The sequence below is a fragment of the Schistocerca cancellata genome, chromosome 9 (assembly GCF_023864275.1).
Source record: "Schistocerca cancellata isolate TAMUIC-IGC-003103 chromosome 9, iqSchCanc2.1, whole genome shotgun sequence".
Taxonomy (NCBI): Eukaryota; Metazoa; Arthropoda; class Insecta; order Orthoptera; family Acrididae; genus Schistocerca; species Schistocerca cancellata.
This window is the reverse complement of record NC_064634.1, coordinates 317,873,274-317,885,831: the sequence shown is the minus strand read 5'-3', so window position 1 is coordinate 317,885,831 and position 12,558 is coordinate 317,873,274. Positions and strand designations below refer to the sequence as shown.

General features: G+C 41.8%; 1 protein-coding gene across 1 annotated transcript in view; it reads left to right on the top strand.

Annotated features, from left to right (window-relative positions):
• LOC126100274 (uncharacterized) overlaps positions 1 to 9,814 on the top strand; it is a 45,136-nt gene extending 35,322 nt beyond the window's left edge. Inside the window, exon 2 of the mRNA XM_049910870.1 lies at positions 9,126 to 9,814. Within this exon, the coding sequence (XP_049766827.1) occupies positions 9,126 to 9,637 (512 nt within the window). The 3' untranslated portion in view covers positions 9,638 to 9,814. The remainder of the gene's footprint in view (positions 1 to 9,125) is intronic.
• Positions 9,815 to 12,558: the final 2,744 nt, after the last annotated feature.

Here is a 12,558-nt window from a genome sequence, read left to right as displayed (position 1 = left end):
TCGCATGGAATCCCTGATGCGCTGATGCAGCCCTGGAGAATGGTGTATTGTATCACAGCCGTCCACAATACGAGCATAAAGAGTCTCTACATTTGATACCGGGGTTGCGTAGACAAGAGCTTTCAAATGCCCCCATAAATGAAAGTCAACAGGGTTGAGGTCAGGAGAGCGTGGAGGCCATGGAATCGGTCCGCCTCTACCAATCCATCGGTCACCGAATCTGTTGTTGAGAAGCGTATGAACACTTCGACTGAAATGTGCAGGAGCTCCATCGTGCATGAAACACATGTTGTGTCGTACTTGTAAAGGCACATGTTCTAGCAGCACAGATAGAGTATCCCATATGAAATCATGATAACGTGCTCCATTGAGCGTAGGTGGAAGAAAATGGGGCCCAATCAAGACATCACAAACAATGCCTGCCCATACGTTCACAGAAAATCTGTGTTGATGACGTGATTGCACAATTGCGTGAGGATTCTCGTCAGGCCACACATGTTGATTGTAAAAATTTACAATTTGATCACGTTGGAATGAGGCCTCATCCGTAAAGAGAACATTTGCACTGAAATGAGAATTGACATATTGTTGGATGAACCATTCGCAGAAGGTGGCCAATCAGCTGCTGATAGTGCCTGCACACGCTGTACATGGTACGGAAACAACTGGTTCTGCCGTAGCACTCTCCATACAGTGACGTGGTCAAAGTTACCTTGTACAGCAGCATCTTCTCTGACGCTGACATTAGGGTTATCGTCAACTGCACGAAGAATTGCCTCGTCCATTGCAGGTGTCCTCGTCGTTCTAGGTCTTCCCCAGTCGCGAGTCATAGGCTGGAATGTTCCGTACTCCCTAAGACGCCGATCAATTGCTGCGAACGTCTTCCTGTCGGGACACCTTCGTTCTGAAAATCTGTCTCGATACAAACGTACCGCGCCACGGCTATTGCCCCGTGCTAATCCGTACATCAAATGGGAATCTGCCAACTCCGCATTTGTAAACATTGCACTGACTGCAAAACCACGTTCGTGATGAACACTAACCTGTTGACGCTACGTACTGATGTGCTTGATGCTAGTACTGTAGAGCAATGAGTCGCATGTCAACACAAGCACCGAAGTCAACATTACCTTCCTTCAATTGGGCCAACTGACTGTGAATCGAGGAAGTACAGTACATACTGACGAAAGCAAATGAGCTCTAACATGGAAATTAAGCGTTTACGGACACATGTCCACATAACATCTTTTCTTTATTTGTGTGTGAGGAATGTTTCCTGTAAGTTTGGCCGTACCTTTTTGTAACACCCTATATACTCTGTTCATAATAAGAATAAACCTATTGTAAACGTTACACCATGTATTCTTGCGCATTTGCTTGAAGCTTATTGATTTCGTTTCATGTGCAGAGGAAGCTAAGCTGTGTCCAGTAGTCAAGTACGATCATGAGGATACGTTTTGTGCTGTGATACACGCACATAGACTGAGCGATAGTGGGACAACAGCTTTAGCAGCGCATGATTCTTAAAAAAATGATGATGAGTTTACAATTACGAAATGTAGATATTACAAAGCGAACGAAAAAAAAGGACTTAGGCGAGACTTGAACTAGCGATCCATGAACTGCACTAATTATGAACCTACTGCGCCACTGATTCCACTATATATCCATTGTACGTTTGTATCTCAACTCTATCAAATAACGTCCCTCGAGAAACTTCAAAGCCGGTTTTGTCTGTAAATGTATGCAAAACGTAAGAAACTCCCATTTCTCGGCACTTTTTATCCGTGTTCCACATACGCGTTTCACAGAGCACAACAATACAGAGACTGTCACTGCACACGATTTTTAAATAAAAACTTCATAGCTAAAGCATGATTAAGAAAAGCGTTGATGGCTGTGAATGCGATAGTTTCCTAAAGTTTCTTTTAATGTAACTAAGTGATAAGATATCGAATACATAAGTAGGACCCACTTCCAAGAGCATAACAATGCGAGAGTATGTGGGCCGTGGGTTCTGACCAGACATCACGTTTGTGGTTGTTTAAATACATATGGTGAACAGAGTGTAGCAGTCTGGATGTGATAATACCTCACTTGGATAATTACACAACGCTTGGTTACACCTGCCTGTATACAAACCAGACACTGTCCAAACAGATGTGACAAGCTTTTAGAACTATGACTTTTACTGCTGTGATAATAACGTTACCCTAAAGACATGCATAAGAAAATGCACCTCACTTCATAAAATTTAGATGATTTATGAATTGAAAAGAAATTGCAACACCAAAAAATAATTGATGTAGAGTAATGAATCTTCTGGAATACATTTATCTAGGTAACTTATTTAAATGATTAACACTGCAACATCACAGTTTAATGTAAGTGCGAGATAAGCCATTGCAAATGTGAAATGTTGGTACATTAATAACCAGTGTAACTTCCAGGAAGTTGACTGCAAGCATGCAGACATGTCTGCTTTGTGTTCTTGTGCAGGTGCTGGATGTCAGTTTGTAGGCTGAAGTTCCATGCTTGTTGCACTTGGTCGGTCAATACACGGACGGTTAATGCTGGTTGTGGATGACGCTGGAGTTGTCATCCAGTGATGACCCAGATGTGCTCGACTGGGGATAGCTGGTGATCTAGCAGGACAAAGCAACATGTTGACACCCTGTACAGCATGTTGGATTACAACAGCAGTAAGTAGGCGAGCGTTTTCCTGTTGGAAAACTCCTCTGGAATGCTGTTCAGGAACGACTGGAATGCTTTACATGAGAGGCAGCGCAACAGGTCAAATCACTAGACTGGAGATTTTCAATCATCGTGGGTTAGCCATGAGAGTGCTCCTGTTCACCCCAGATAGTAAATCCAGATGTAGATCCAGTGCGTCGAGGCAGCAGTCAGTTTAGTTGCAGGCACTCATCTGGCCTCCTTATAACCAACACACAGCCATCTCCGGCATCAAGGCACAGCCAGCTATCATCAGAAAACACAACAGACCTCCATCCTACCATCCAATAAGCTTCTGCTTGACACCACTGAAGTCGCAAATGGTGGTGTTTTAGAGTCAGTGGAATGCATACGACAAGGCGTCTGGCTTGGGGCTGTCCTTCAAGTAACCAGTTTGTAAGATTTTCTTCTGTACTGTGGCGTCAGCTGCTGCTCAAATTGCCGCTGCGGATGCAGTAGGATGCTCCAGAACCATACACTAAACACGGTCTTCCCTTTCGGTAGTGCCACGTGGCCATCCCGAGCCCTGTCTTCGTGCAGCCATACATTCCTGTGATGACTGCTGTCAGCAGTCGTGTACATCGGCTACATTCCTGCCAAGTATTCCCGCAGTATAGCAGAAGGAACATACAGTTTCTCATAGCCCCATTACATGACATCGTTCGAACTCAGTGATGTGTTGACAACAAACAGCGTTTTTGTCGCCTTGAAGGCATTCTTGATACATAAACTCACCACATCCAATCTGAAAGGTAACCAACGCTCACTACTGTTACAGCGTGTATTTAAAGCAAACTTGTTTTGCGTCCTCATAGTAGCGCCTGTCTTATGCGAGTTCACCACCTAATAACCAATATTTAATATGAAAAATTTGCCTTTTGATCAAAACACACTGAAAATTCATAGTTCTATGCTATCAAGAAATACAAAGTAGTCAACAATTTTATACCAGGATACATAGGAACAATTGTAACCTTCCCAGTGTCTCGTGGCTTTGGTACAAATCTCGACCCATCTTGTAGACACCCATACCAAACTACCAATCAACTCAATTCTTTCAAAAGGCTCTAGACCGTTTTTCTTCCACTTCAAACTTACGCTTGCCATGAAGTCTTCTTCGCCTCCTCCAATAACAACTTGTAAAGTGTACCATCACTTCCTCGTACGAAAACCTTCTAGCTCTACACTCATTCTTACTTAGTAACTTCTCTGGGGTATGTCTTATTTCCCTCTATGCTCTAGCATATCGACAGCTCCAACCTTATTTGGAGAATACCTATTTGCCTCACGAAAATTGGTACATTTCCCCAACTGCGACATACAAACAGTGATCCAATTACTGCAATGACTGTGTGGACGATGTTGCCTATTCTACACCTTATTTTAGATCTACGTGACGATGCTGTGCTGATTATATTTATATGTTTTTACGATGCCATTATGGCCTTATCACCTAGGACATGGTGTAAAAAAGATCTGAGGATGGTCATTACGGACTGAAACCGGTCATCGTCTAAAGAATTGATATTGTGATCAAAGACGAATAAAAAACATTTGGTACATTTCCGTTTATATCCTTAATATCCTGTTCAACCTTCGCAGTAGGTTTTTTCTCCTACTAATAACTATTCTTACATTTATCATTGAACAATATTTACAATCACTTGTCCTCTTCTATAGCCCTGTCCACTGAATCACTGTTACATTCAATTTTATTCCTAACCAAAGCGAATACATACACTGATGAGCGAAAGCATTATGACCACCTGATTAATAGCTTGTTTGTGTGTTTTTAGATCGAAATACATCACTGATTCTGCGTATCAGGGATCCGAAAGTTTGCCGTTAGGTTTGTAGAGGTATGTGGCATTAGATGTCTACGCACAGGTCATGTAATTCGCGTAAATAACGGACCGCTGATATGCATATGCCCGATGCTTGGTTTTTAAGTGGCCTCGGACCAACACTTGAGCCCCCCCCCCCCCCCTTGAAACGAGCATTGAACTATTTTTCATTTAATCTAGATAACTTTCTCTTTAAATTTCTGTTCACCAAACTATGTATTTCATTTTCCCATTCTGCATTCTGAGGGGGACAGTGTATTTTATCTAACAGCCCGTCTCCTTTTATTGTTTTTAGTATAACTTTCCTATGAGCAAGCTCTGTACTATCAATAGGTAAAAAAATTAAGTCTCCACTCTCATTCATCCAGGAATATTGGCCATTTAGTATGCCTATTACAATAATAGGTGCTACACAAGCGATCAGATTCCCACAACACACTCGTGGCCACCTGGCCTGAGGATGAAATTTAGCGGTTACCGGCTGTATCACCTTTTCTCTTAAAAATTCTTTAAAAACATTTGATGCAAATTGAGCATCATTATCGGACAGGAACCGCTTACATTTCTCTAGCTTTGGAAAATATTCATTCTTCAGTATTCTGGTTATGGTTTTACTTTTAGAGGTTTTGACAGGAAATAATTTCCCAAAGTAGGACCACACTTGTAAAACTGCGACAGTATATAACACCCGACCTGATCCACATGGTAAGGGCCCCAAAATATTGATAGCTGAGAAATTCCATATGTGTGTGCAGGTATCATAGGAATTGGTTGAACCTTCATACCCTTGCTCAGGTGTTTGATTTGTTGGCATAGTTTTGGACGATCTTGTATAATCCCTTTCCAAAATAACAATTTTGAAAATGCGCCAACCATTTTTATGTCAAAATGGCCATGCATATCATGTATATATCATACAAATCTGTTTAGGTACACCATCGGAATACATATCAGCCATCGAGGTTCTACTATACAATTTCTATTAAATAATACTCCTTCGTGACATATGCAATTTGAATTTCACTTATTCGGTTCAGTACATTAACATAAACTACCTCACTACGTTGTGAGCCGTTGATACCTCTGTTGCTCATGTTCAATATTTTTCATCTATATTTTAACTCCTTTTCATGTTATTGTCTACTGACTTTATACACAGTGAATTATTTCTCCAGTTTGATGCAGTTTAGATCACCTTTCATTCCTAATGGTAAATGAGGTTAAGCATCTCGTATTTTTTTTCTTTTATTTTGCTGTAGCATATTTGTAAATTATGTTCTTGTAGAAAAACTAACCACCTTATCAGTTGGCAGTGCAATATCTTCCTAGTCATCAGGAACTTCAAAGCTTAAATTTCTTAACCGCCCACACTACAGCCAGAGTTTCTTTCGCTGTAGTTGAATAGTTTTTCTTAGAAGAGTCATCGTACTACTAACAAGGGCTAAGGTTGTAATTTTATTTCCTCCCTGAATTTCATATTTTTGAAATACTTCGCATACAGTACCATAGCCTGAAGCAACTACAGCCAAACAAAACTGTATACATATCCGGATGTCCTAAAATCTATGGATTCCTTGGAACCTGTTTTATGAATTCCTACCCCCGTTTATACATTTCATTCCAAGACTAGGGCACGTTATTTTTCAATAAAGCATGGAGGTTAACACAATTCATTATTTGATTCGGCACACACTTCCCATAAAATGCAATTAGTCGCAGAAACGATTTTTAATTGCTTCTTATTTCTAGGTTGGGGACAATAATTTATGTTTTCAGTTTTTTTCAAATTAGGTTTACTACAGTGTTGACTTACTCGATGCACCAAAAAATTTATCTTTTTGCACCCAAAGTAAGCTTTCGGAAACTTAATCTCAACTCCTTTCTTTCTCCATCTCTGTAACACTACTTCCAAAAGCGAAATGTTTTATTCGCAGTTTTTGGTCACAATCATAATGACAGACACATAGATAAATCCCTTCTCTTATAACTCCTTACATAATGCTAAATCGAGGGCACAAATAAACTCTGCCACTGTTACATTCAGTCAAAAGGTTAGGACTCTGAACTGATAGCACCTCTCCCCGGATAGAAATGTAGTATGCCTTCTAGCATCTGCGGCAAGAGGGACCTACCAATATACCGCAGTCAGACCGTGCTTAAATATTTAACGTCATGGAATCTTATAAAATTTCTTCCATGGGCAAGTGTCGATCTCTTTCTACACTCCTGGAAATGGAAAAAAGAACACATTGACACCGGTGTGTCAGACCCACCATACTTGCTCCGGACACTGCGAGAGGGCTGTACAAGCAATGATCACACGCACGGCACAGCGGACACACCAGGAACCGCGGTGTTGGCCGTCGAATGGCGCTAGCTGCGCAGCATTTGTGCACCGCCGCCGTCAGTGTCAGCCAGTTTGCCGTGGCATACGGAGCACCATCGCAGTCTTTAACACTGGTAGCATGCCGCGACAGCGTGGACGTGAACCGTATGTGCAGTTGACGGACTTTGAGCGAGGGCGTATAGTGGGCATGCGGGAGGCCGGGTGGACGTACCGCCGAATTGCTCAACACGTGGGGCGTGAGGTCTCCACAGTACATCGATGTTGTCGCCAGTGGTCGGCGGAAGGTGCACGTGCCCGTCGACCTGGGACCGGACCGCAGCGACGCACGGATGCACGCCAAGACCGTAGGATCCTACGCAGTGCCGTAGGGGACCGCACCGCCACTTCCCAGCAAATTAGGGACACTGTTGCTCCTGGGGTATCGGCGAGGACCATTCGCAACCGTCTCCATGAAGCTGGGCTACGGTCCCGCACACCGTTAGGCCGTCTTCCGCTCACGCCCCAACATCGTGCAGCCCGCCTCCAGTGGTGTCGCGACAGGCGTGAATGGAGGGACGAATGGAGACGTGTCGTCTTCAGCGATGAGAGTCGCTTCTGCCTTGGTGCCAATGATGGTCGTATGCGTGTTTGGCGCCGTGCAGGTGAGCGCCACAATCAGGACTGCATACGACCGAGGCACACAGGGCCAACACGCGGCATCATGGTGTGGGGAGCGATCTCCTACACTGGCCGTACATCACTGGTGATCGTCGAGGGGACACTGAATAGTGCACGGTACATCCAAACCGTCATCGAACCCATCGTTCTACCATTCCTAGACCGGCAAGGGAACTTGCTGTTCCAACAGGACAATGCACGTCCGCATGTATCCCGTGCCACCCAACGTGCTCTAGAAGGTGTAAGTCAACTACCCTGGCCAGCAAGATCTCCGGATCTGTCCCCCATTGAGCATGTTTGGGACTGGATGAAGCGTCGTCTCACGCGGTCTGCACGTCCAGCACGAACGCTGGTCCAACTGAGGCGCCAGGTGGAAATGGCATGGCAAGCCGTTCCACAGGACTACATCCAGCATCTCTACGATCGTCTCCATGGGAGAATAGCAGCCTGCATTGCTGCGAAAGGTGGATATACACTGTACTAGTGCCGACATTGTGCATGCTCTGTTGCCTGTGTCTATGTGCCTGTGGTTCTGTCAGTGTGATCATGTGATGTATCTGACCCCAGGAATGTGTCAATAAAGTTTCCCCTTCCTGGGACAATGAATTCACAGTGTTCTTATTTCAATTTCCAGGAGTGTATTTTTAATTACTAATGATTGGTTTCAACGTCATATGCACTATGATCAGATATGAAATGCTTGGCAACAAATTGCACGTTAATGCACAATTATAAACATATTATCCTTCCAAATGACCCATTCTATATCTACTCATAATGCTGACATGTTGCTTTTACTGTTTAAAACTCTTAATGTTTTCCCTGTGGTCGGTGATGATGTTAACGAATATTTGTACGTCACAGTGAGGAGGCTGATAGCTTTATATAGATGTTTATGTGTTGTTTGTTACTTCTCTTGCGAAGAGTAATAACGACACCAGTATTCCATTTTTTGGGAATTTGTAGAAAAATTTTGCACGAACCTTTTGTATAATTTTCTCTCCACCTTTAAACATCTCTATAGAAATATCATAATCCCTGGTCTCTTCTTCACACCTCAAATTGCTTTTTAGATCTCATCCGGCATTACTTCAGAACTGCTAGTAATTTCTTTATTAACCGTATGTGTTTTTTATCTATAAAACATTTGAAGAAATCTTCTTAAGATTACATAATTTTCTCTCTGTATATGTATGCAAAAAAAACCTTTCAATGTTGTAAAAAACAATACATTTTTCACAACTGTCGAAACGAGACATGACATTTTTATCTCACAATCAGCGCAGCATGCCACAGTTACTGCACAAAATTTGATCAGAAGGAAGTGCAGCTGACGCTTAATGGTGGCCTTACTATGGAAACATGTAGTGTATTTAAATAAATAGTGACCGAGGCATAAAGTCGATGTTACTTTCACATTATCATGTTAGCGGCAGCAGTCGATAAGCTGTCTCGTTATGAACGAGTGTTTTATATCGTCTATTCGTGTTGAGCAAAAGCAGGCCTTTACAACTCTAATACTGTTGTTTTCATGTTTGTTTCAGTTGAAGAAGTACAGAGGAAGTGGAAGTCTATCAGAGATTATTACACGCGGGAGAAAAGAAGAGAAGCGGATGGCCTTTGTTCAATACCTTCTAACAGACTAAAGAGAAATCCATATTTTGAGTTGATGACTTTTTTCCAGCCATCGAGAAGATCAACAAAATCGTTGGTGAAGTACCAGCATGAACCATCTGAAGAATATGTTACTGAAGAATTAAGTGAGGACTTCACAGAAGGGTTCAGCAACCAGTCACAAGAAGCAACTCAACTGCAGGGGTACTCGCTACAGGAGGTTCCAACTAAAAAACGTAGAGCTATTAGCTATACAGAAAGCACAGACGAAGTTGAGGCATATTACCAGGAACCAACGGCAGATGTCGACGCTAACAAAAGCTTCTTGCTGTCTTTTGTACCTGAAATGCAGAGAATGACAGAACGTCAAAATTTTGAATTTCGTATGGCAATAATGCACGCATTAAACAAGATTGTGTACCAAATACCTGCGGACTCGTAATAATTTGGAATGTATTGCAGGCAGCATTCTTGCGACTGTTTACAGTTTAACCAGCCTTCTGGCTAAGCTTGCTACTTCAAAATAATACGACCATTTTCTTGGCATAGAACTGGTAACGATTGAAACATTACAATTGTAACTATTTTGTAATAAAATAAATGAAAATTCATACAAAAGAAACATGAATATCAATGCGAACCACTCCATACCAACAACTAATTTTGGTGTTTTTGCGAGTATCTTCATATTACCCAGTGCAACAAATTTTCACTGAAAATCCATAATTTACTTATATTTAGGATTTTTAGATTTATTTAGATATCATATGATAAAAATTAGCCATTAAAAGAAATTCTTATCTCGGCTTCAGAAGTAAGTGCCCTGTTTAACCATTAGTTAAGTTGCAGTATAACCTAGAAACACTTAGTATAAGGAATTTATAAGTAATTGTGAATTACTGTTATCCGCTGTATGGTGAATGGCAACTATCCTTTTTATAGTATTGTCGTTATTCCATCCTGGATTTTCCATTGTTTGATTTTACTCAAATAATATTAAATCACTGGCACTGATAAAATTCACTAAACATCAACTCACAAAATGACTAAATTAAACCAAAAGAAACTCAACAATTCTCCATGTTTTATAGTTTCTTATAAAAATTAGGAAACATACAAAAATAATCCATTAATTTATATTGAAGAAAGATAATAACGGTAGGTATCACTCTAATACCTTTCATTCAGTACTATAAACACTTTTACCACCATCAATGTTATGACCTGGCATTTTGAAGCACTTTTTATTTCCCCTTGGCTTGTCAGTTATGAGTTACATCTGGAACAGCAATATCTTGAATAATAATAATAATAGTAATAGTAATTAGCTGTAGTCTGCTAGAATAGCAGGAGTACAATACTTACATACCTCTTCTCCAGGGCTGCAGTGTATTGATGATCTCACTTGCTTTGCCTATCAGAAAGTGTGTAGCATGCTGTTTCATATGTTGAGTGTATTACAGCTCATCTGTGATAGCAGTTAAGTGACTTCACTTAAAACAATAAACTAGATGGCATGGCCCTTTAAGCTGTCTCATTACTATTCCCACATAATAACACAGGTTATTTAACCACACAAGTGAATGAACTATTAAAAATATCTGTGTTTTAACATATTCAAGTAAGATTCTCAGGTTCTGGATTCTTTCAGGGTAACTCACACATTTTAGTTATACAGGGTGTTACAAAAAGGTACGGCCAAACTTTCAGGAAACATTCCTCACACACAAAGAAAGAAAATATGTTATGTGGACATGTGTCCGGAAACGCTTACTTTCCATGTTAGAGCTCATTTTATTACTTCTCTTCAAATCACATTAATCATGGAATGAAAACACACAGCAACAGAACGTACCAGAGTGACTTCAAACACTTTGTTACAGGAAATGTTCATAATGTCCTCCGTTAGGGAGGATACATGCATCCACCCTCCGTCGCATGGAATCCCTGATGCGCTGATGCAGCCCTGGAGAATGGTGTATTGTATCACAGCCGTCCACAATACGAGCATAAAGAGTCTCTACATTTGATACCGGGGTTGCGTAGACAAGAGCTTTCAAATGCCCCCATAAATGAAAGTCAACAGGGTTGAGGTCAGGAGAGCGTGGAGGCCATGGAATCGGTCCGCCTCTACCAATCCATCGGTCACCGAATCTGTTGTTGAGAAGCGTATGAACACTTCGACTGAAATGTGCAGGAGCTCCATCGTGCATGAAACACATGTTGTGTCGTACTTGTAAAGGCACATGTTCTAGCAGCACAGATAGAGTATCCCATATGAAATCATGATAACGTGCTCCATTGAGCGTAGGTGGAAGAAAATGGGGCCCAATCAAGACATCACAAACAATGCCTGCCCATACGTTCACAGAAAATCTGTGTTGATGACGTGATTGCACAATTGCGTGAGGATTCTCGTCAGGCCACACATGTTGATTGTAAAAATTTACAATTTGATCACGTTGGAATGAGGCCTCATCCGTAAAGAGAACATTTGCACTGAAATGAGAATTGACATATTGTTGGATGAACCATTCGCAGAAGGTGGCCAATCAGCTGCTGATAGTGCCTGCACACGCTGTACATGGTACGGAAACAACTGGTTCTGCCGTAGCACTCTCCATACAGTGACGTGGTCAAAGTTACCTTGTACAGCAGCATCTTCTCTGACGCTGACATTAGGGTTATCGTCAACTGCACGAAGAATTGCCTCGTCCATTGCAGGTGTCCTCGTCGTTCTAGGTCTTCCCCAGTCGCGAGTCATAGGCTGGAATGTTCCGTACTCCCTAAGACGCCGATCAATTGCTGCGAACGTCTTCCTGTCGGGACACCTTCGTTCTGAAAATCTGTCTCGATACAAACGTACCGCGCCACGGCTATTGCCCCGTGCTAATCCGTACATCAAATGGGAATCTGCCAACTCCGCATTTGTAAACATTGCACTGACTGCAAAACCACGTTCGTGATGAACACTAACCTGTTGACGCTACGTACTGATGTGCTTGATGCTAGTACTGTAGAGCAATGAGTCGCATGTCAACACAAGCACCGAAGTCAACATTACCTTCCTTCAATTGGGCCAACTGACTGTGAATCGAGGAAGTACAGTACATACTGACGAAAGCAAAATGAGCTCTAACATGGAAATTAAGCGTTTACGGACACATGTCCACATAACATCTTTTCTTTATTTGTGTGTGAGGAATGTTTCCTGTAAGTTTGGCCGTACCTTTTTGTAACACTCTGTTCATAATAAGAATAAACCTATTGTAAACGTTACACCATGTATTCTTGCGCATTTGCTTGAAGCTTATTGGATTTCGTTTCATGTGCAGAGGAAGCTAAGCTGTGTCCAGTAGTCAA